Source organism: Stigmatopora nigra, chromosome 1 (genome assembly GCF_051989575.1).
Source record: "Stigmatopora nigra isolate UIUO_SnigA chromosome 1, RoL_Snig_1.1, whole genome shotgun sequence".
NCBI lineage: Eukaryota > Metazoa > Chordata > Actinopteri > Syngnathiformes > Syngnathidae > Stigmatopora > Stigmatopora nigra.
Window position 1 is genome coordinate 21,422,523 of NC_135508.1, and position 23,608 is coordinate 21,446,130.

Consider the following 23,608-nt stretch of genomic DNA (forward strand, 5'->3'; position numbering starts at 1 on the left):
TAACCGTGCCATTACTGCTTTTAATGTAAAGTGAGGTTAGCTACTTGCACATTTCCAATATCAACCCTGTACTGTATTTGCACAGGATGCAAAAAGGTTCACCAGTTTTAACAACAGAAAAAAAATGTTTAAAAAAAGGACATGAATATAAAGCAGATTAAGAAATGAAATTGAAAATATTTTTATAAGTGTTTTTAAGCTCTGCCTTTGTATTTGCCGTTTTTTTTTATCAGGTGTCTGAGCCAACATGTCAAAGGTGCAATATTAAAGCACCTATTATTGTACAGAAGAAACATTTCACACAAATGGTGGTTAAGTAGAAAAAAAAAGTCACTGTGAGGTGGTCGAGGATCTGGGCGGATTCGAAGGCACTAGGAATTCACGACAGGAAGCTCATCTAAACAGCAGGTTGTTTGTTGGTGGTGACAAGAACACAGGCTCATATCAACACAATTCAGCAGAGTTCCAGAAAAGAATCAAAGAGTCTATTGGGGTGTGTTCTCAACATGTATGGCCTTGTAGCCCATTGTGTCAAAGGACATTTTGCGAGACAATATGGCACACACACAATTTTGAGGAAGCCAAGCTAGAAAGCAAGTATGAATTTGTTGCAGCTGCCGTGTTTGGAACGCACCTCGTGACTTGACAAATCTCAGTTCATCTGCGACATTGAAGTCAACTGGTGGGTGGCTGCGATATCAAAGAATCCCATCTACAGGAACATCGGTCGCCATGACGCCCCACAACATACAGTACGTAGGTGCTCATGGCCGAAGCCAGGCGTGACGCAAACACTCGGCTGCGGTCGCCCTGCGATCTGGCTCCAGCTCCAACATGCTGGATAGGAAGTCACTGAATTGAGCGGCCTGGTCTAACGGCCACTCGTATTTTTCCAGGAGGACTTCGAACAAAGCCCATGGTTTCAGGCTAGAGATGTGGCGGAGTTCACCTGGTGTCCAAAAATAGGTCATATAGGTCATAGACAAAACATTTTACACATGCGCAAAGGATGAATGTGTGTACTCACCTCTTCTGTTGAAGTATTCTCTGGAATATCTGCCAGATAAGGCAAAAGGCAAAGGAATGGCACCCATAAGCTCAATGATGTGAGCGATGTGATCTGAATACAAACCAACAGATTTCACTCTCAGAACTTAATGTGGATGAGGAGCTGTCGTGGCACATTTACCTTCATCTCTTGTGTAATCTTCGCCTGAATGAGGTTCAAATAAATAATCGCCGGTGGCCAACTCAAACGCCTGAAAAATTCAAAACATAAGTGCAAACACAACACAAACTTGCTTTTGTGTGTGCTTGTGTAAAGATACCATGCAAGCGGTACTCCAAATGTCAGCCGGTGTTCCATACTCCGCTCCAATCAGAACCTCGAGAGCTCGGTATTGTCTTGTCTGGATGTCCTCAGTGAAATGTTTATGCTGGTGAGGGGAGGCATAGCAGTGATTAGTCCAATATTAACAAAAATGAGAGAGGCATAAACAACATAAAGAACCTCACCACCCAGCAAGCATTTCCCAGATCTGCAATCTTCACTCGCAGCTTGTCAGCATTTTGAGGGTCAAGAGGACTGAGGACAAAGTCCATCGCACTAAACACTGAGTGCACAAGCATAAATACAAACCGTAACAGTTAGACAAGCACTGTCCATTTGCTTTTTTAACATTTCTAATATGGGGCTAGAACAATTTACCCTTAGCTGAGCTTTTGGCATCTTAATTCAATGTAATAAAGTCAAGCATTAGCCTCATGTTCAACACTAAAAGGGGAGCGCTTGGTGAAAGGTCAATTGGCATCCCAAGATAAGAGTGTGTTCTCACAGTCTTGTCCACTGGAGTATCCTGACCGAGTGGAAATTGTCGATTCAGACGTGGCTGAGATCACAGAGCTTGAGAACCCCGATGCAGCCGAGGCAGGGCTGGAAAATCGCCCTGTACCGTTGCCATTACAATTGTCCTCCAACCGGGAACAAGATGACATTGGGCTCCCTTGGTCACTGGTTGTATTGCCATTCACAGCTGGAGGGGCTGTCCGAGCAAAAAACATGTAATTGTAACTCGACAATCACATGTCTTAAATGATGGCACGTACTCACAGTTAGTGTGTGTGATGGTTTCCTCATCCAATTTCTTAAAAAAAAAAAGTGAGACATTTTCATTATGATATCAATAAGGCAATTGATAGGATGACGGTAATGTAATAAAATAGTACTTGTTAGAGGTACATTAATATTACTTGTAAAATACTATGTAATGATATGCTAATGTACCTGAATGTCCACTAGTCTCTCCTCTAACAGTTTCTCTTGCCGCTTAGCTTTTCTCTTCAACTTTTTCTTCTTGTTTTTGGATATTTTACCAGCCTACACACATATGCACCCACACAGAGACATAAACAAGGTGATCAAACTAATTTGCCTCATTCACTAATGCATAAAAAATGTTCCCGGTGAACAAATAAAGGCAATATGTAAAATCACTATCACGCCACACGAGGGACTGAGATATTTCTGTGTGAATCAGAATTCATTCTAAATGGCAAACTCATGCCACCACGCTGTAATCTGAATGTGCTGATATTTCAATTGGAAAGATTTCAAAATTTTAAGAACATTCTTAATCTTTTATTACTGTTTAAATGAGACAGTTTGCTAATCACAGGGACTCTATACATAACATTGAAGTTAATAATGACTCCATTCTAATGTTAAGAAAAAAGATGATGGCACTCAAACTACTAGTTGTTAATGTCCTTAGTAAGGAATGACTACAACACCCACTGCAAAAATATAAGTCTTACAAATAATATGAACGTAAACATCATTTAAGGGCACCTTAAATTTGATTTTTTTTTACAGCGCAGATCAGTTAAAGAACAAAGGCATAAATGAATTACCGATTTCTCATTCAATAACTCGAAATTCAAGAACAAAATTGTCCATACGCACTGTTGGGGAATAAGACCCAATATCGTAAACCGGGGCTTAGCTGTGCTGGTGAATGCAATCACTATGTAACGATCAATAAATATGTTAGTTAATCTGACAGTGAGGTGAAAGAGTAGCAGTGTGAACTAAGTCCATGAGCAAAGGAGGGCTATGTAAAGGAGCGAAAGCAAATTGGGGAAAAAGCAAAGGTGGATGCCAGCTGCTTCTGACCAAGTAGCTTGGTGTAGATCTGCTTGTGAGTAAGGGGTTTGCATGGTGTTGGTGATGATGATGACATGCATCAATCAGACTGCTCACTTGCATTTGGTCCAATCAGTCAAAGATAAAAAATAAAGAACAGGGCAGATCAACCAATCACTATACAGAGTGGGCGGGACAGCCGGACACTTACCTGGATGTCCCGGGGAGCCGTGCTGACTGGAGCGATACATCGAGAGAAAGAAAGGATGAAAAACAGAGACAGGGAAAAAGGCAGTAGAACATGAGAAAAACAATAGGAAAGTACAGAAAACAGCAGGAGCTGGAGGTTAAAAAACTGCAACAAGACAACAAGTCAGGCACCAAAGACCATGGCCAAAGACCAGAGAGCATGTCCAAACTGAATGTGAGGACACTTAGATGCAAGTGAGAGATGCATCGATAGATTAGTGATAGATTGCATCGGTAGATTCGAATGAATCTGAGACTGCCAATCACCTGATGACCCAGAAGGGGGTGGGGCTCCTGCTCTCTGCCAGACGGTGGCCTCGGCAGCCAGCCTCCTGATATAGACCTCATCCACGTCGAGCAAGATGTTCTCTGGTTTTATGTCTGTATGGATGATCTTACACTTTGTGTGTAGGTAGTCCAGACCCTGTAAAACCTGCCAAAACAGACACATTATCCAGTCTGTGACATGCACTTACAGTTTAAAACCCTGCAGTACAAAACTGATTGGAATTCTCTTCTCGATCTACATCTGCAGCAGTAAACAGTTATTTTTGTCTTGCATGTGCTTTACCTGTCTGATGATGCTTTTGACGCATACCAGTGGAAGACCCATGTAGTTTGATCTGATGATCCATTTTAACAGCTGGTGACCAAGAACCTCCAGGACCATACACACATCTAACAATGGTTGAGGAAAACAAAGGCTTGGCAGGTAGACATGGTCAGAGAATCAGACACAGTCAGAGAAAGTAGACAGAATGAAGGATACGCACACCGTTGACCCCAGAAATCTTGAAGTCATCAATCAGTTGGACAATCATCTCTCTGTTGGGATCAGAAGGATCACTGTCTCTCACCTGGACACAGAGGAATACTGTGATGGCTTTATCCTTTTTTGTCATGATCAGACCAAATGAATTATTATTTATAGACTGACACCAATAACAAATGAAGATCTAGATTTTGTAGTAAGAGCTAATAGCCAAGGGTTGGGATGGGATGGTCCAAGGCTTGACACTCACGCATCTAAGCAGTTTGATCTCATCCACTGCCGTCTCGGTGTAATGGGGGGCGCTCTTCACCACCTTCAAAGCCACAAAGCGTTTCTTCCTGGAACAATGGGCAGACAGGCGGTCAGAGAACTAGGAAGAGGGTGGAGTTATGAAAACAAGGGAAACTGTTCAAAGTCGTACTGCAGGTCCCAGCAGAGCCAGACAGTTGAGAAATGTCCCCAGCCAAGTTTGCGAACCACATGGTATCTCCCATTAAAGAGGTCTCCGATAGCGACTGGGTAGTAACCACCTGGAAAATAATGACGAGAAATGTAAATAGTGCATCCGTCTGATGAGATCAAATTACCTGCATATGTTTATTTAAAATTATTATGTATTATTATTATTATTAAGACTGTCACCTTTACAGTAATCTGATGGGTCTTCCTGCTCTTCATCATCAGAGCCTAGAAGCTGTGCAGGGGGAAGAATTGACTCCGTAGATTGTGGGCTCTCTTCGGCCGGCGGTGGCATGGGAGTGGACATTGGCACTGACGATGTCACAGATGTTGAAGGTGTTGGGTTTGAGTTTGAATGGAAGGAGGCGGAGGAGCAAAGGGGGGAGTATAGGTTAGAGGAGGAGACACTGGGGGTGAAGGCTCCAGAGGGAAGCATTAATGTGTCTGGGTCAGGAGGGCTTATTGGAGGTGTAGTAGAGGCTTTAGTTGGGGGCAAGATGGAGGTTTTTGTTGTTGCTAGAGAAGTTTTGGAATTTTCAAATGTTAAATGAGTCCAAGTGGACAAATCATACTGCATTTCTATACCGACACTTAATGGTGATTGGCTAGTGCAAAGGGCGGGGCTCTGAGAAGAGAAAGGAAGTGACTGGGTGTGGTTGGTAATCTGAGATGAGACAGGAAAAGCCTGCCCCCCTGATAGGCAGGGAAGTGGATGGTTTTGGGAAGGACTCTGAAATGGGACAGGGAGAAAATGCCTGCTCGGAGGTGAAACAGGAGGTGGTTGGGCATTGGAAGGACCGTGATCAAGGACAGGAGGCGATTGGCTGTAGGCAGCATTATTAGCTTGGACAGGACGTGATTGGCTCTTGGTAGGACTCTGATCTAGGTCAGGAAATGACTGACTGTGGGAAGGGCTCTGAGATGGGACAGATAGTAAATCCCTCTCCTCAAGTAAAACAGGAAGCGATTTGGTGTGGACGGGAATCTGAGCTGGAACATTAGGTGGCTGGCTCTGGCTAGGGTCTTCAGATGGTTGGCTTATGTGTGTCACCGTCACAGGGGTGAAAGAGAGGAACTTGGCACTGTGAGGAACATCTTCAGGACACTGAAGGGAAGTATAAGGGGTATGAGGTAACTCTGTATTTTGGGGGTTTCCATCAGGGGAATATATATGCAGAGAGTTGGGGTTCACTTCTTGGACATCACTACATGTACTTTGTTGAGGTGGGGCTGTTTTGGGAGTGAAGTCGGAGTGGTCTTCCTGTGTCTGCGGTACTGGTCTGTCACATAGCCCATCAGAGCTAGAAGAAACAAACCCTTAATGAAGAACAAAAATTGCTGAAAGATTTTTTTTTATGATTAATATCATTGCCAGGGCACCACTACTTCCAGCAACTAGTAGTTTTTTTATTGTTAATAGCAACAACAAATACAGCACTCTGTACCACTCTATGGGACTCTTCATTGAGTGCTATGGAAGAGTACAGACATGATGCGGCATTCATTGATGGCAAAGTCTCATTTCTCTTTAAAAAAAAAGTAAAACACTAAATTGTTCAAGAATTTGAGGGCAAACTGCTACTGCAGCAGAATATGTTCAGGAAAGCAACAATCAACATCAATACAGCAGAGAAAGCTATTTTTATTGGAACCGTACAAATCGGCTGAGCTTCAGCCTATTTAAAAGGGTGTGTGTTGCGCACACTGAAGGTCTTAGCCAAAATAATTAAGGAAGGATGCTTTGTACATATAACAAGTGTCCCCAAAAATATCAGTATAATCACTAAAACGCCAGGGGAAAAAACTCCGCTATTAGTTGGTACCAAATCATTGTGTGGGACTAAGTCAATGTACTGGAGAGTAAGTGTATGTCTTGTCTCTGTGTTCTGAAATCAACATGTGCTTCTATTATTGGCTGTAACTGACTGCCCTGACAACTAACCCTCTCTGAGTCAGCTGGACACCATCTCGGTTAGCACTCAACTTTTGGGAGGGGGTCTGGACAGGCAAGCTATGCTTAGCAGAGTTAACGGTGTGCAAGTCACATTGGCAACGCGTGCCGAGAACACGCAACCATTCATAAATCTAGAGTCCACGTGCAATTCTCTCACCAGGCCTCCTCAGTGCGGACCCTTCTGTTCTTTTTGCCTCGACGCCTGTGCTTTTTGGTGCCAGTTGCAGGACTTTCACTTGCCATTCCACTGGAGGCTGCTGGGAAAAAAAACACAAATGTGGTCAGAAAACAGCCATAGGGAACAATGCCTCCAACCAAATGCAGAAGATGACTGACATGTTTTGACAGGTGGGACGAAGCAATCAAGTGAAGAAAATTCTTTAAAAAGCAGCCCTAAACTACAAGTCAGCTGAATAAAATATATTAATAAATATATGCTCACACCTACATGAGACGAATATGAAATCTAAATCAAATACTACATTTATATTCACTATGTCCAGGAATACAAACGGAAGTGACGTCACTGGCCATCGTCCTATTCCGTCGGAACTGTTGCAGCTGGTTAGCGCTTAACATGTTGAGCTGCGCACGAGCACATTTAGACGCACGGGTGAAAGCACAAAAATCACACAACCGAGACATCGAACCCATTATACGTTACCTATTAGCATTGTGGTTGCCGAACCCGAGCGGGTTCTCCCTGGGCTGACCGCTGGCCTTTAGCCTTCGTTAACTATAGGCTTAAAAGTCCGTCCGATTTCAAGTGGTTCCCGTTCCCGACGTTACTGGGGTCAGAACCGGAACATGGTCTCAGCTGGCCCGTGGGGTGGCTTGTCTCACCAGCTGACGCCGTGCTGTCACTTTAGCCTGGCAGACGTTTGAGCCTTGGTAAATCGCGGAGCACCAGATCACAAAAGCGTTTTTCACCCACTGTCCGGTTAGTAGCACTTAAGTGGCGTGTCTGGTGCAGCACCTCTAAGGTTATTCTTGGTGTGTTACTCTTGATGCGGGTTTTCTCAGCCCATAACAGCAGCTGACAGCCAGACACCCGACACCCGGCTTGGTTAGCGCATGCGCGATGTAGAGCGAACGGGACTATTTAAATTAATAAATTATAACTGATAATAGAATCACATTTGAAAAATCGATTTAACTGTGTTCATTTCACCTCAGTAAAGTTTTGACCTATATTCAAAAATCGGATGTAACTTAACACTGGTGTAATGCATAGTTTGGCCACTGGTAGAGCACGCAAAATCGTAAAAACAAACCAAAAAAAGACGAAGAAGAAGTGGGTGAAGAGGGCGGTAACCGGAAGCGCCACAATAACCCGCCCCCCTCACGAATGGTCTCATCTGGAGTGTTATCAAAGAGGCTTTGCAATGTTAGATAACTTCTTTTTCGTGACATTGAAAGCTTAAATATACGCGGGGAATTACGCGTGCGTTCGTGTGTTATTAAAAACTTCATTAAAGAAAAAAAAGTCGGACAAACACTAAATCAGTATGGCAAAGAGGAGTGGATGTAAGCAGGCAGATGTCGATACAAAGAAACTGAAGCAGGTGATGAAGACAAATGGTAGAAGGACAAAAAAGAACGCAAAGAAAAAAGTTGCAGGTAATCATTTACAAAATTTAATGACTTTACTGGTACACATCAATAAAAAAGTGCCTTGCATAGTCGTTAAAGTTCATTTATCATTACACTGAAAGTTGAACGTGATTTCCATTCAAATTATTTAAAAAAATCTGTGTTTTACAAAACTTGTCAGGACCCCACTCCTCATCACGGGGTATAGCACCTCTACACACTGATCCAATTCCAACTCGTATCTTCATTATCATAACACTGTTGGTATGCTTTGAATGCTCTTTGCCATTTTTACTCTGTTATCTCTCTTCAATAAAATGTCTACCTATGTTCTATTCCTCAGTTCCTCAGTATTTAATTATACCACTATTATGCCAGGTGATGAAAATCCAGAAGAAGAGACGCTCAAAAGGAGGGTCATTGAAAAGCCACGTGCTACACGTGCTGAAAATGTCACTTCGAAGAGGGCTGCTGGCATCATCATCAGCAAACATGTTAGGTCACCGGTGAAGATGAGCGAAACACGGAACAAACACAATAGTGATAAAATGATGAGCTCTGTAGCCCCGGTGATAGACAACAAAATGGAAGAAGAGAGTGCAGAAGAGAGTGAAGAAGAGGAAGATGATTGGGAGGAAGTGGAAGGTGATTAAAAGCCAAAAAGTTGGGTCATCTTGACCTTGATATTCAATTAATGCATTTTTCTGTATTCTGAGAACTGGCTGAGCCTCTGAGTCCAGCAAAAACTCCAGAACTGGTCCTGCCCTCTCAGCCTGTAGAGATAGAAATTGAAACCCCGGAAGTGAGGAAAAAGTGAGTAATACCATCATTTCTGCAATGTAGAATGCAACTGAGTATAAACCATACAACCCAAATCTCTCTAAATTTAAGAAAAAACTCTTTAAATACACTGCACCTGACCATAACCCCTGAGTCACGTGTGTCCATGCATGTCTTATTTTAAGATACAGCAATCCCTCGAATATTGCAGTTAAAATAGACCAGAGATATACCAGAGAATATTCTTTGAGTGAATATCTTTCCTATGAAAATACTTAATAAAATATAAAGTACTATTTCTTAATGTTGGTTTTAAATGTTGTTATAATATTACATCTGTGACTAATCGTCATTTGTCATTTCTCAGGCAGAAGAAGGCAGCAGAGTTTGAGATGTACTTGAAACGAATGATGAACCGCTATAAGAAGGACTTGCTAGTAGACACACATAAGGTGACTCTCTACACACACACACACACACACACACACACACACACACACACACACACACACACACACACACACACACACACACACACACACACACTCACACACACACACACACACACACACACACACTTTCACACACACTTTCACACACACACACTTGTTGTAAGCATCTTCTCAGCTGTCTTCTGTACATTATTTTTTTGGGGTGGTTTAAAGTTTTTTTCTTATGCTGTCTTAGGTGCACCTAATGTGTCTGTTAGCCAGTGGGATGTTCCATAACCGTCTGTGCAGTGAACCTAACATGATGGCCGTTGCTTTATCGATGCTCCCAGCTCACTTTCTTGCAGTTGTCCAAGAACGCAGAGACTGGAACTATGTCTCTGGGCTGCTAAAATGGTGTGTATACATTAATCATGCAGTGTGTAGTTACATCACATTTTTAGAAAAGTTTTTCCTAACAAGGGTACCAATGTACTCTGTTTCCTAGCCAAGATACACAAATTGCAAAAAATAGGTAATCCTGATCCCATTTCAAATCCTCACAAACAAAAAAATGCTAATAATTGCTTTGAGTCCAAATATTTATAACCTCTCTTGCCTTTAATTTATGAGAAACAAAAATTGGTATAGTTTACAGTAATTTCCATTGCACCTTCTAGGTTTCAAGCAACTTTTACCCTTAACCCAAGTCTTCCCTATGAGGAGCGGCCAGACCCGCACTCTCTGCTCGCAAGACGTTTCGCCAGCGTCTCTGCAAAGAACCATCAGGAGATGACCCATGTAATCCACCCGTTACAAGTGCGATGGATTAATTGTTCCAAAGGAATATTGATTGCATGTTACTCTTGTCTGTTTTATGTAGCTCTTCTTGTTGATCCTGAGGTCGCTGCAGCTATTTTGCCGCTTGGTTCTTTCTCTGCAACCCATTCCGCTCAAACATCCTCCAGCTAAGGTAACAATACAATTATAACAGAGTGATACTTGAAAAGCATAAAATGAGAAGCACTCACTAAAGGGGAAAAACAAATGGTTTAATTCCTCTTTATGTTTGCATTTGGTCTATATTTTCTCCAATATTTTGATTACTATTATGACCACACTTTACAATGGTACTAACACTTTATGCAGTAATACCTTGAGATACGAGCTCAATGCATTCCGAGACCGAGCTCGTATGTCAATTTACTCGTATCTCAAATAAACTTTTCTCATAGAAATGAACTAAATACAAATTAATTCATTCCCACTCTCTGAAAAAAACGCCAAAAAAACTGAATATTACAATGGAAAAAAACACAGGTTATTGGTTCTAAATCACCACCTACTCACAGAGTAACAAATACCTATCTAGTGTTTTTTTTTTCTTTTTTTAATTGTCGAACCAGCCACGACTCGCTTTGAAACATTTTGCTGGTGTCTTTTTCAGATGCTTGCTTTGCTTTCAAGTCCATGTAGATTCCGCTGGCTTTTTCACAGATTCTCGACTCGGTCACGCTATCTCCAGTATAAAATGCAATCTCTACGCCCAGGTCTCATAAATATCTCTAGGCGAGGGAGACGCAGTGTGCTGTTATCATAAGCAGCCTCTCGCAAACCCGCCCACCTGGCTGTCTCGTATGCTCATATCTCAAGGCAAATATTTGCTCAAAATTTTTGTCAAATCTCAAATTTCACGTATGTTGGACTTTACTGTTCAGATAATTTTTAAACTGTGTCTTGTCACCAGGGCAAAGCAGCCACACCTTCCTCTGTCTTGCCAGAAAAGACACATCAAGGCCAAGGATCACCCAAGACCAATTTACCGCGACAGAAAGTCTCTCCAGGCACTAAGAGGCCAGCCCAAAGAGAAACAAATGTCGATGGCAGGGAACCGAAAAAAGTGAAGAGGAAACCGCTTAAGGAGGAGCCTGAAGAAGGGGGCGAGAAAATTGCATCGCCAGGAGGTCCAAGACCCAAGAATTCCAAACGACGCAGCATTGCCTCAAAAGTCAGCTACAAGGAAGAGAGCAACAGTGATCATGATAAAGAACTTAGTGATGATGACTTTCACATGTCTGGTGAGGATGACAGTGAAGATTCAGAGAGTGAGACTAAACCTGCCAAAAAAGCAAAGGTGAAGGAAAGAATCAAAAGAAAAGATAAAAATGATAACAATATAACCAAGAAGAAAATGAACAGTTTAGCGAAAGAAGAGGAGAATCATGAGGAGAAAGAAAAAGGATCGGTCAGCAGCAAATCAAACCGAGTGAACACAAAGAAAAACAGCGGCGTTGGAGCCGACGAGTGGCTGGAGGTGTTTATCGACAAAACATCCACTTGGGTGTGTGTTGATGTGGTGCATGGAGTGGGACCGCCTCACCTTTGCTCCCAAAATGCAACACGCCCAATCACGTATATAGTAGGAGTGGACGGAGATGGCTTTGTGAAGGATCTTGGCCGTAAATATGACCCCACTTGGATGACTTCGACTAGAAAGAGGCGTGTGGAGGAGGAGTGGTGGGTGGAGACGTTGCAGCCTTTTCTAAGACCAGAAGATGAACATGACGTTAAGGAAGATAAGGAGGTAAACTATTATTATAGAAGAGATATGGTTTTAGGGAATCCTCAACTAGATCCATTTTGTTGCCCATTCAGATGCAGAAGAAGCTGCTAAACAAGCCCTTGCCAATCTCTGTTGGTGAATATAAGAACCATCCACTGTATGCATTAAAGAGGCACCTGCTTAAGTATGAAGCCATATATCCTGACACAGCTGCGGTCCTTGGATATTGCCGAGGGGAGCCTGTGTACTCCAGGTTAGTCATATTCTTCAGGCGTGTGTTGCATTGTGGATTGCTTAAAATATGACTAAGAATTAACTTAATAAATAACTGTGTAAAGTCATTGCTAAAAAAAATCTAAAATGCAAATTCTTTGAACTATGAGAATGGAAAAAAAATTACAGAAAAAATGACTGCTTGTGAGCACATTGTGTGACAATTTTTCTTTTGTTAAACATGATTCTTTATGCTGAGAGGGACTTCATCCTAATTTAGTCTTTAATGCACCCTAATCCTCGTTAATAAACATTTCCAAAAAATGGACATTATTTGTAACATTTTTAATGTTGATCCAGATTTTTTTGCTATTGTTATTTTTGGAGCCGATCCAGTAAAACAGTATCATTTTCAGGTAAATCTTACCAACTATAATCATGTTTTTTTGTGTTAGAGACTGTGTGCACACTCTACACTCTAAAGACACGTGGCTGAAAGAGGCACAGACTGTCAGAATTGGAGAGATACCATTCAAAGTGAGAGGTTTTTCTGCATATATTTTAATATGTTCCAATATTTAAAAAAAAAAAACTTTTTTTTTTATTTCTTCTTTTTTTTAACAAATGTAATGACACCACGCAACGTAAGAATTACCAGTATGCCACATTAGATGTACATTAATTAAAATCTCTGATAATAAGCCTTTAATGTTTTGGGTATGAACTCTATATTCAAGTCATTGAATGAATAAATACCAAAATGACATTCCCTTTTAACTTCAGATGGTGAAGGGCTTCTCTAATCGTTCCCGCAAAGCTCGAATGATGACTGAGCCAAAGGATCAAAATGACCTGGCTCTGTTTGGAGAATGGCAAACGGAGGTGTATCAACCACCTATAGCTGTTGATGGAAAGGTAACCATCTTTTACTGAAATGGGAAAGTTACCCATTTGAAATATTGAGATGCCAAAGGATGTAAAGTATATATAACAAATGAATTTCTATGAAGAAATGAACTCCGATAGAATAATTTGTGTAAATTTCTCCTTTTGTCATCAACCTTTCATTTGGTGCCTCCAGGTTCCCCGCAATGATTATGGGAACGTCTACTTGTTTAAGGCCTGTATGCTACCGGTGGGCTGTGTCCATCTTAGGCTGCCCAACCTGCACCGAGTGGCCAAGAAACTAAATATGGATGCTGCCCCTGCCGTTACAGGCTTTGATTTCCATGGAGGATATTCACATGCAGTGTAAGATATACTCTTAATTATGCAATGTGGTTGTACAACACACACACACACACACACTGGAATTCAGAACAAAGTACCCTGGGGAAATGCATGTGGAAAATGCTACTGTCACAAAGAAAGTTTGGTTTATGAAGGGATATTGGTCTTACTGAGCTTACCTCACGAGTAACTGATCCAATGAAAACAATATTTTTTTTCTTCGTAGTTGGCAATGACATGGATGTATTTTGTGTATACTCCTGCTGTCAGAAACACACAAACAAGATAGTTCCTTTGGCCTCAGTGATTCATAGATGGTGTATTGTACATTTATTAACTTGGTTCTAACGTGTTCTCCAGCACTGATGGCTACATTGTGTGTGAGGAGCACGAGGAGATCCTCCGAGCTGCCTGGGAGGAAGAACAAGAGCTTCAAAAACAAAGGGACAAAGAGGTGTGTAGGTGTCTCCTTGTGGGAGTGTCATTGAATTTTTTTATTTATTATTTGGATGAATGGTGTTGTGGTTTTCAGAAAAGAGAAAAGAGGGCAATCTCCAATTGGACACTGCTAGTGAAGGGCCTTCTGATCAGAGAACGTCTTCAACGGCGTTATGGCAAGAAGGCGCAGGGTGATGGGGGTTCAAGTGCCCATAATGGTGGAAGAGACAAATGTGATGGATTATCATCGGATGAGGGGGGAATGAGTGGAGAGGAAAGTTCTGTAGCTAAAACAGCGTCAGAGACATTGGCCATGTCCTGGCCCCAAAACAGGCAAGCAGAGGAGGACAAAGTAGGCAGTTTTGACGGGCAGAGGACAAAGCGGGAGAGAAGAGGCAAAGAGAAACATTTGTTCCCCTTTGAAAAAGTATGATGAGGCAGGAGCTTTGATTCTGCGTGTCACTTTTCATTGCTCAACTTTCACTCCAAGATGCAAATACTGCATATGCACACATTTTGAGATGCAGGATTTTATTGGTTGCTAAATAAAAACAAACACATTTTATATGTGGAGATTTGCCTGTATACAGAATGAAAGATGCCATTGTTTAACATACTCACAGAAGTTTGATTTGTATATTATTTGGCTCTATTGGCTTGTGTTTATAGCTGTGCCCAGTATAAAGGAGTTATAAATGTTTTTCCACGATCTTTTTTTTTCACGCTTGTGTTCATTGTGAACTGTTAATTTCAAGAGATGATGACACTTGTATTTACATTTTTGTAAGAAAATATTTTTGATATATTGTGAAATAAAATAGAATACAATTAAAATGAATAATGTTGAATATCTTGCTCTCTCTCCCTCCTTGAGAGCCACACTCAGAATTTAAAAGGAAAAATACATGAAAAAGTGAGCATTTATTATTCATTTCACCACTTTGAAAGTAAATAAAAAGTGAATTCTTTTGAGAACATTATTTCACAGTTGCTAATCAATGAGTATCAATGAAAATGCACTCAGAAGAGTCTAATGAAGAAAAAATATGATTTAAAAACGCGGAGAGCCCGATACACCCATCAAAAGAGCCACATATGGCTCCCGAGCCATAGGTTCCCTGCTTTATGACGTCACAAAGGCGCTTCACTATATTGCTGCCACCAAACTATTGATTCTCCTGTTAGAAATGAAATGTCATGCATTTTGGTGAGAATTGTTTGATAAACAGTTATGTCTTCTTCTCTCCATTTACTTTCTAATTTGCGTGCAAAGTTGAAAGTCCCATAAATATAAATCAGTCCATAAATAATTTTGTAGGGTTCAGTGTTGACAATAAAATCTTACCATTCACAAACGTCTGAAACATTATACTAGTTGGTGTGGTGGTGATCTTAAACTCCAACAGTTAGCAAAACAAAAGTTTACAAATGTTTTAATTCATATATTTATCGTGAAGTGTAGGGAATGGTTGCGTTCAGGTTTCTCTCCAATTGGAATTGGAAATTTCCGACTCCGTCTATCTACATGGAACGTATCATATCTTCCGCCTACAAGCACACACACGCATCGGCTTTGTGGTCAGTTAACCCGCTAAAACACATACGTATGAATGTCACCGTGGCCAGGACCGTCGTCCTCTAAGAGGTAAATCTATCTTGAGTTATTATACAATTAATGGATGTATCAGTCTTTAAAAGTATTCAAAGGCTCTCGAGTTCTTGACGGCCTTGTTTACATCTCAATCCACGGATTTGGAGTAGGCAAGAGCACATCACACCGATATCAGATGCTAAAGGAAGCTAGCAATTGCGTTATCATTAATCTTGTAAACTCGCTAGAATTTGTCTCGTGAATTTATTTTTTGCCCGTAAAGATCATCAAAACGTCGTTTAACCAAATGGTGTAAATTCTGGGTTACTGTATGCCTCAAATGCAAATGATTCGAGGCTAATCCAGTTAACTCCAATTGGCTAGTTGATATCTGGACTGGCTTGGACCTCTGTATTTATTTTGATACATTATTCCAAATCATGGAGGTAAATGAGGATATTGTGTGAATTCAAGTCATGACACGTTGGTTTCACCTCTTTTAAACATTATACACCCTCCCTCGTCCAATTATTATGAAACTCTGCTGAGTCGCCGCGATACATTAGCTTAGCAAAATGTGTGTCACCCAGTTTTAAGAGCCTATTTTTAGCCTGGACCAGGAACGTTTGCCTGTTGCCTGGCTGGCACCAAGACCTTTGGCAGCTTTGTCTGGGCTTTAATCAACCTTGGTACATGTTAGACTTTATAGATTCATACTTAAACTACCCTTAATGCAAATTCACCTATTTAAAAAAAATGCTTTTAACTTTGTAATGTAATATTGCACTTTGCCAGAAACATACCTGTCAACCTCGAACCATTTGTGATCTTACCAAATTTTGTTTTCGCCCTTACATATATGTATAAATACATGGAAAATCTTACCACTTTACTTTTTTGTAAAAAATCACGAACATGAAAGTAAACATAAACAAGGGAACAGGAAACGGAAATCACATGGTGAAAGTGTTACAAAACGAAATGTTTATCATGATCTTTTTTTTTTAGCCAATCAGAGGCGCCGGTACATATATCACTTGGCAGACATGCGTTTCCGGGAAGAAACAATGGCGGATGGTGAAAAATGGCTAGAAAGTGCCTTAATTTATTTTTTTTTCTCAAAATCACCGTTTAGCGTACCATTTTCATGTGTACAGCGTACCAATATAAAAATGGGCTTTCAGTTGTACCAATTACGGCGAGAACGTACCAGTTGACAGGTATGCAGAAAAGCCCCAGAGTGAACAGTGTGATTCAATGTTACTAGTGGAGTTTCTATCTAGCTGTTTTGTATTCTTATTCTTATTTAGTTTTTAAATACTCTTTGACTTCAAGTGATGAAGTTTGGTATAAACAGTAGTCTTGGGACAGTCTGAAAGCACCTCACAGGTTGGTGCTGGCCAGAAAGACAAAAATGACTTGTGTGTTATATGTCGGCACTCTCAAGGAACTATCGATATGGCATCAAAGCACAATTATTAATAATTATTAAATTATTGATCCCCTGTTTCATTCCTTCTGTCCCTAGTTTTTCTTTGGATCACCATCAAACCAGCTATCCAAATGAGTGACGGGGAGTGTGACTTTTTTTGTTTCTTCCGCTGCTGCTGAGCTCGCCTTCCAAGCAGCTCAGGCGCTCCAGACCAAGAGTCTCTGGACAGTAAGGCTAAGGGTGGAGTGAGAAAGCCATTCTTCCCAATTGAAACAGCAGGGATCCGACAGGTAGGCATCCTGTCTACCTGTCCGGGTGGTCGAATCTGTCGACTGGATGTCTGTGGACATGAACAGCCAGGCGTCTGACAGCAATGAGGAAGACTTTGGGGTAAACTCTGAAGAGGAAGAGGATGACGGAGGGGAAGAAGAGGATCAAGGAGATATAGAAACGTATTACGACGGAGTGGCCAGCGATGTAGAGCAACAGGGTGCGGACTCCTTTGACCCAGAAGAGTATCAATTCACTTGCCTGACATACAAGGAGAGCCAGTGGGTTTTAAATGAAGAAGTGAACATTGTGGCTGCTGCACTGAAGGTGGATCTTTTCTACTCTGCATCTATTTCACTACTCATTCTTGTTGTTCTACTCACGCTTACTCTCGCCCTCTTTTTCAGGTTTCACCAGCTGTAGCGAAGCTGATACTTGTGCATTTTCACTGGCATGTTTCCCAAATTTTGGACAGGTATTATCCTGTTTTCTATTTTTTTTTTTTTTTTTATAAATTATCATTATCAAGGGGAATCAAATTTTCTTTGAGATGAATAGTTTAACAAATAAACAGAAAAAATACCAGTGCCAAAAACATTCAAATCGACAAAACCTGCCACTTCTTTAGCACGTCTTCTTAATATTCTTCAATCACCATTTAACCATCTTTCTATGCTTGTGTGCAGGAATAAGTCCAATTCGTCTTTGGTGTTGTCAGATGCCCTGGTTCAGCCTAGCAGTACCGGCAGAGCAGGCATTGTGAGTAACGAACACACCTCTTACCGGTGGAGGGTTAGGATATTGCTATAGACCAGTTCAAGCACATAATTGTTTGTATCACCTAGGGGCGCTGCCAACCATTTATGTGCCCTCAAATAAAAAATCAGATGACACTCCTTTCCTTGTTATTACCTCAAATTCTCTCACACACAAAAAATGTAATAATTGTTTTACTGTGTTTTTAATCAATATTCACTTTCATGCAAAATCGAAATTCCTTGCCAATTGAGCAGTGCAGTGTGTTTCAACTGTTCATGACTTATGTTTGTAAATGAACCTGATTGTAACAGCTGTATTTAAACTTACGTTGTTGTGTCTGTTTATTTTAGGCTCCTCAGTCATTACAATGTGGTGTGTGTCTCCAAGTCGTACGCAGAGACTCCCTGCTCGCTCTGCCCTGCCAGCATTCATTCTGCAAAGCATGCTGGGAGCAGCATTGCACTGTATTGGTCAAAGATGGTATAGGAGTAGGTAAGTCAGGATGATATTTGTGTGTGTCTAGTTATTAGTAAGATGTCAGCACACAATTGAAGGGGGGAATTGTGCTTTTTCAAGGAATCAGATTCTTTTTTTTCTCCCAGGCATCTCATGCATGGCACAAGATTGCTCCCTGCAAATGCCAGAGGATTTTGTCCTGCCTCTACTGCCAGGAGAAGAGTTGAAAGACAAGTACAGACGCTACCTCTTCAGAGACTACGTAGAGGTTTGTGTTCTCTTGGCTGTCCTTCCTTAATCCATAGGACACCCGTTGCCTGTTTTTTGTTGTTGTCGTCGTGGAAACAAGTGCTTTTTTTGCTATCCCTAAGGCTCAGTTCATAGTTTGAAAGAATTTACAATTTATTGGCTGCCATTGAGTGAAATTTCCCAAATATGGGATGAATAAAGTTATCTAATCTAATTGACAGGAATAGAAATCTGTTTTGGACGGAGTGGCAATTATACGATTCCAGTAAAACTGGATTTGGAATTTATTGAATTACTGTAGTAACACATTTTTTTTGCTTGCCCCCTAATCATTGTGTAAACTATTTATGCTATATAGCATTGTAATAAAACATCCCACTTAGTTTGACCTAATCTTCATTTCTTCAACTGCAGAGTCACTTCCAATTGCAATTATGTCCGGGAGCAGACTGCCCCATCGTTATTAAAGTGCAGGAGCCACGGGCACGTAGGGTGCAGTGTAGCTGCTGCACTGAGGTCTTCTGGTAAGTTCACTACACAAACACACGTTGCAAATAATCGATGCCATTTAGTTATTTAGAAAATGTCGATTGTCTTTCTTTTCCTCTCATAGTTTTAAATGCCGGCAGATGTACCACGCACCTACAGACTGTGCAACCATCCGTAAATGGCTCACAAAATGTGCTGATGACTCCGAGACGGCCAACTATATCAGCGCACACACTAAAGATGTATGAGACGATTTCTATCTTAGTTTATTACTCATGAAAATGGTTGAAAGCTGAAACAACTATTTGTCACCTTTCAGTGTCCAAAGTGCAATATCTGCATTGAGAAGAATGGAGGATGCAATCACATGGTGAGTGACAGTCAAAAAACTCTAAAACTGGGCAATATTGAAAATATATCCTCTTTGTGGGAGTCTTCAGCGTTTTAATTTTATGTTTTGTTCAATATTTGATATCGTGTTTGATTCCTCTGGTGAAATTGTTGTTTGTTTACATTAACACATCTCATCTTGTTTGTTTCAGCAATGCTCCAAGTGTAGACATGGTAAGTCTTTTATTTCTCATTTTTAATTCTGTCCAAATTATAATAATATTTTTACAAAAACTATTTTAAAAAAACACACATTTCTTATGGGTTTTGCTAATATAATGGTAAAAAAATGATCTTCATTTTCCTTTATCCAATACAGTTCCTATATGTCAAATGTATTTAGGTGGGCACCACATGTTTCGGGGAAAGTTTGTAATGGGATTATCGCTCTTATTAGTCGTACACAAAACAAGCTGTGTGAATAGTAAAACGTATCATTGGGTGCCTTCACTACTTTGGTGAATTCAAAATGTATAAAAAAATGTTTTTTATTGGTTATTTTTGCTCTTAAGTACATTTTACTCTTTCAAATGTTATTTTTAATATTTTTTCTCACAATTAGATGAAGCTTTACTTTTGCCCTTGCAGTTAGCATAATTTTATTTTATTTTTTTGGGGGGGGGGCTTGATAATACTTATCTAAAAAGAGCCTAACTAATTAATGAAGCCTTGTCTAGCCATTCAGTTGTGCTTTAATAGTCTTGTGAACATTCTTATTTTCAGACTTCTGCTGGATGTGTCTCGGTGACTGGAAGACTCATGGCAGTGAATATTACGAGTGCAGTCGATATAAAGAAAACCCCGATATCGTCAACCAGAGCCAGCAGGCTCAAGCCAGAGAAGCTCTCAAGAAATACCTCTTCTACTTTGAAAGGGTGAGCTTTTAGACTGTGGGGGAGGGCGGGACTGACTCAGTGTAATTTATGTACATATGTAGGATTGAAAAACAAACCGACTCCCACTGCAGTCCATTGTGGAATAGTTTGCCCACTACTGGGTTTAGTGTGGAAAGTTGATATGTTGTTAGGCTGTTCACGAATATTTCAATGCAGAGGAAATTTATAAAACTGTCTTGTGGGATCACTTGTTTTCTATAAAAATTGTCTTTATGTTTCCGGCACAAGTGGGAGAACCATAACAAGTCCTTGCAGCTGGAAGCTCAGACGTACCAGAGGATTCAGGAAAAAATCCAGGAGAGAGTGATGAACAATTTGGGAACCTGGATTGACTGGCAGTACCTTCACAATGCTGCAAAGCTTTTAGCTAAGGTGTGTTTAGTCATTGTATTTGAAGATGAGTTGTATCATGCAAATTAAATCATACATTTTAAGATTGCAGGAATAGAATTAGAATATTATGAAATCAAAGTTGATTTTCTTGTATGTTGTCTTTTTTGCTTCTAGTGTCGCTACACACTGCAGTATACGTATCCCTACGCCTATTACATGTCCGGCCCACGCAAAAAACTGGTGAGGAACTGTTCTCTTGTTTTGTATTCCACCCACATTACTATATAAAAAAAATGCCTTTTTCTAACGAAAAAAAAACCGGCGACGCAACAGTATTCACGCTACAAGCGTGACCGTGGATTGGATTTTGATTGTGTAGGCCTCGCTATTTTCTAGTACAGCAACATTTTAAGAAATTCAGTAAAATTACACATCATTTCCAAGTTTAGTTTAAGAATAGAGAACAATAATATGCATTTTGAGAACTAAGATCAAAGACTCAATAAACCACAATAACAAAAAAATCCAATTGCCGTGGCTGAAATATGTTTTGAGATGTGGCAAATGGAGAAGAGAGAAACAAATGCTTATTTGTTGATTTTTTTCTTTTTTTTTGCTGCAGTTTGAGTATCAGCAGGCTCAGCTTGAGGCAGAGATCGAGAACTTGTCATGGAAGGTGGAGAGAGTTGACAGCTACGAAAGGGCAGTGGTGGTAGGGGAGGTGGATCTCAGTGCCAGTGACAGAGGGGTAAGATTGAATGTTTCATATAAAGCACAAAAAGTCATTATATTTGAAGATAGGTTGTAACAGGCAAATTAAATCATACATTTTAATATTACGGAATTAAAATTAAAATGTATTGTGAAATCAAAGTTGATTTTGTTGTATATTTTTACGTGAGTGACGTGCATCGGAAGTCGTTTGATTTCATGGGCTGAAACTTTTGCCAACAGAAGGTCTCAAAACAGCTTTTTGCGTAACATTAACAATAGTAGTCATAAATGTCTGGACTGTGTAAGGAAATTAAGCCAGATAGCATGCCGTTGTGAAGAGGGGCGCGGTTCTTAAAGAGACAAAAGTCTCTTCCTACTGTTTAAAACGACGATGCATTGACAAGTTTAAATTAACTCTTCTGAAATATATAGCTTTCATAAATCAACTCAAAATTGTTTTAGATATGCCTTCAAAATATGCTATATGCCCCAAAATTAGGCAATGTCTCTCTTTAAGGCAAGTTGTGTAAATCTAACCTCACTAACGTTCTGAACTTCCTTTTGTTTGTATGAGTAGGAGCTGGAGAATCAGATGCACATTGCTGAGCAGAGGCGACGCACACTGCTGAAAGACTTTCACGACACCTGAAGCCGTATTTGGACTGCAGAGCACCAGCATCTCTTTCCCTCCTTTTCTCCTTCTTGTCCTTTCAGGGCTCCACCATTACTTCCAACAGTGATCATCCTTGGGGTGCAGTCACAGTGACACCCTTACTCCTTATCAATCAACACCCACCCACTTGCTTTCTCTACCCATCTCTTTCTTATCCCACTCTCCAAATGCTGCAGCTTTATGAAATGGCACGATTGTATTGCCCTCCCTCATGTTTTTTTTTTTTGTGACGGTATTTTGGCTTCAACATCATTACCCAGGTTATTACTAGAGTTCTCTTGATAGGAGCACATCATTAAGAGAAAATCTGTCCTAAAATTGTCTTGATACTGCTCAGAATCACACTGGTGACACAGACCCACACACATAAAAATCACCCAAAATTGACACATCTATTTCTGGTTTTCAGAGTTTGCTACTAATGCTAAATCCGAAAGACCACGTGGATATTTTGAGGCAGTGGTATTTGTCACATACATATTATTATACATTATTATTATTAGTTAGTTTGCTAATTTTATTTCTAAGTACGGTAGTCAAGGCAAGGACATCTTCCTTCCATGACTTAGACATTATGTAGCATTTCTATGTGCATGATGTGTGATCACACAAAAAAGAAATCGAAGTTGAATGTGTGTAGTGTTGTTGTTTTTGTTCGAGGTCACTATAAACCCACTTTAATTGGATTTTTTGTTTTGTTTTTTTGACTTAGTGCAACTGCAAGTAAGACACTGCTGTTATGGTCACTTTTGATATAAGTGAAACAATTTGGCTATTGGGTAAAAGCCACTATTTTATATTTTCCAATTGAAATCACCCCAGATGATAGGCCCCCCATACGAGGGTTTGCTCATGCCTGTAATGTAATTCTGCTATGAAAAATTCCTCAAAACCTACTCACCCCTAAAAACTTTAAAGAAATACATCTTCACATCATAATAAATGTACTCATCCTATCTATTTTGCCCTAAATTTACCAGCCACTGACAAAGGACATGGAATGATACACTGAAAGGAAAAACGTTCCCCAACCGGGTTTTCAGGTTTGATATAATTAATACACTCATTGTTATTTACTCCGACCACTGGAGCAACTCAATACACAGACATACAAACACACAATCAAGCCATAAATTCCAAAACACAACCATTGTGCTCCTATCCCTCATTTGGATGCTTTCCTTTCCTAGGCAATTACCACCACCATCTTGTTATTTTTGAACTCGCTTTTCCCCTTTCTTGCTCATATTGTTCACAATAGTTGATGTGGAAAAATGGTTGTTCATAGATCATTTGGAAAAAAAAGAATAAAGAAAAAGATACCAAAAATGTGCTGTAATTTTCAAAGCTTGTACATTAATACTAAACATAGTTACTGAGAGAGTTTTGAAAAACTGAAATCTTGTCTTGTGTATTTATTGCAATGCTACATATTGTGCCCCGTTCAGCAAAATATGGAACAAAGTGTTAAAACTATGAGCTAACTTTGATAAGTTTTCACGCTGGTGCCTAATTATATAGAAGGCAATTATTTC

General features: G+C 40.3%; 3 protein-coding genes across 5 annotated transcripts; 2 read left to right on the plus strand and 1 right to left on the minus strand.

Annotated features, from left to right (window-relative positions):
- Positions 1–157: 157 nt before the first annotated feature.
- LOC144186122 (SRSF protein kinase 3-like) lies at positions 158–7,642 on the minus strand. 2 transcript variants are annotated; one of them, XM_077710537.1, is made up of 17 exons: positions 7,241–7,642; positions 6,734–6,830; positions 4,806–5,923; positions 4,585–4,693; positions 4,414–4,501; positions 4,161–4,248; positions 3,963–4,069; positions 3,659–3,824; positions 3,354–3,379; positions 2,285–2,377; positions 2,111–2,144; positions 1,836–2,042; positions 1,516–1,613; positions 1,329–1,436; positions 1,190–1,259; positions 1,028–1,120; positions 158–949 (listed from the first exon to the last, which is right to left on the minus strand). In XM_077710537.1, exons 1-17 carry the CDS (start codon positions 7,248–7,250, stop codon positions 765–767), a joined length of 2,697 nt encoding a protein of 898 aa, XP_077566663.1. In that variant the 5' UTR covers positions 7,251–7,642; the 3' UTR covers positions 158–764. The 2 variants fall into 2 exon arrangements, with proteins under 2 accessions (XP_077566663.1, XP_077566656.1); XM_077710530.1 differs by having other exon boundaries at positions 6,734–6,833.
- Positions 7,555–14,669, plus strand: xpc (xeroderma pigmentosum, complementation group C). 2 transcript variants are annotated; one of them, XM_077710510.1, is made up of 14 exons: positions 7,555–8,196; positions 8,548–8,814; positions 8,886–8,982; positions 9,317–9,401; positions 9,637–9,794; positions 10,058–10,178; positions 10,261–10,350; positions 11,125–11,961; positions 12,033–12,193; positions 12,609–12,690; positions 12,937–13,068; positions 13,235–13,404; positions 13,744–13,837; positions 13,916–14,669. In XM_077710510.1, the coding sequence occupies exons 1-14, from the start codon at positions 8,085–8,087 to the stop codon at positions 14,252–14,254; spliced, it is 2,745 nt and encodes a 914-aa protein (XP_077566636.1). In that variant the 5' UTR covers positions 7,555–8,084; the 3' UTR covers positions 14,255–14,669. The 2 variants fall into 2 exon arrangements, with proteins under 2 accessions (XP_077566636.1, XP_077566643.1); XM_077710517.1 differs by lacking the exon at positions 7,555–8,196 and adding an exon at positions 8,412–8,433.
- A 631-nt stretch (positions 14,670–15,300) lies between these two features.
- Positions 15,301–23,473, plus strand: arih2 (ariadne homolog 2 (Drosophila)). The gene is made up of 15 exons (XM_077722945.1): positions 15,301–15,466; positions 16,941–17,441; positions 17,522–17,589; positions 17,801–17,873; positions 18,224–18,365; positions 18,476–18,597; positions 18,993–19,102; positions 19,192–19,309; positions 19,387–19,437; positions 19,610–19,631; positions 20,181–20,332; positions 20,582–20,725; positions 20,861–20,926; positions 21,309–21,434; positions 21,978–23,473. The coding sequence occupies exons 2-15, from the start codon at positions 17,181–17,183 to the stop codon at positions 22,047–22,049; spliced, it is 1,527 nt and encodes a 508-aa protein (XP_077579071.1). The 5' UTR covers positions 15,301–15,466; positions 16,941–17,180; the 3' UTR covers positions 22,050–23,473.
- Positions 23,474–23,608: the final 135 nt, after the last annotated feature.

What these genes read in the sequence shown, in the direction of transcription:
- LOC144186122 (XM_077710530.1), bottom strand. An exon ending in CCCATCAGATTACTGTAAAG is followed by an intron (nt 4,694 to 4,805) that starts GTGACAGTCTTA and finishes ATTATTTTCCAG; the next exon opens with GTGGTTACTACCCAGTCGCT. An exon ending in AGAGACTAGTGGACATTCAG is followed by an intron (nt 2,145 to 2,284) that starts GTACATTAGCAT and finishes TTTTTTTTTAAG; the next exon opens with AAATTGGATGAGGAAACCAT.
- arih2 (XM_077722945.1), top strand. Translation starts at nt 17,181, where the DNA reads ATGTCTGTGGACATGAACAGCCAGGCGTCTGACAGCAATGAGGAAGAC. An exon ending in GTACCGGCAGAGCAGGCATT is followed by an intron (nt 17,874 to 18,223) that starts GTGAGTAACGAA and finishes TGTTTATTTTAG; the next exon opens with GCTCCTCAGTCATTACAATG. An exon ending in CTGCAAAGCTTTTAGCTAAG is followed by an intron (nt 20,726 to 20,860) that starts GTGTGTTTAGTC and finishes TTTTGCTTCTAG; the next exon opens with TGTCGCTACACACTGCAGTA.
- xpc (XM_077710510.1), top strand. Translation starts at nt 8,085, where the DNA reads ATGGCAAAGAGGAGTGGATGTAAGCAGGCAGATGTCGATACAAAGAAA. An exon ending in TTGGAGAGATACCATTCAAA is followed by an intron (nt 12,691 to 12,936) that starts GTGAGAGGTTTT and finishes TTTTAACTTCAG; the next exon opens with ATGGTGAAGGGCTTCTCTAA. An exon ending in CTATAGCTGTTGATGGAAAG is followed by an intron (nt 13,069 to 13,234) that starts GTAACCATCTTT and finishes TGGTGCCTCCAG; the next exon opens with GTTCCCCGCAATGATTATGG.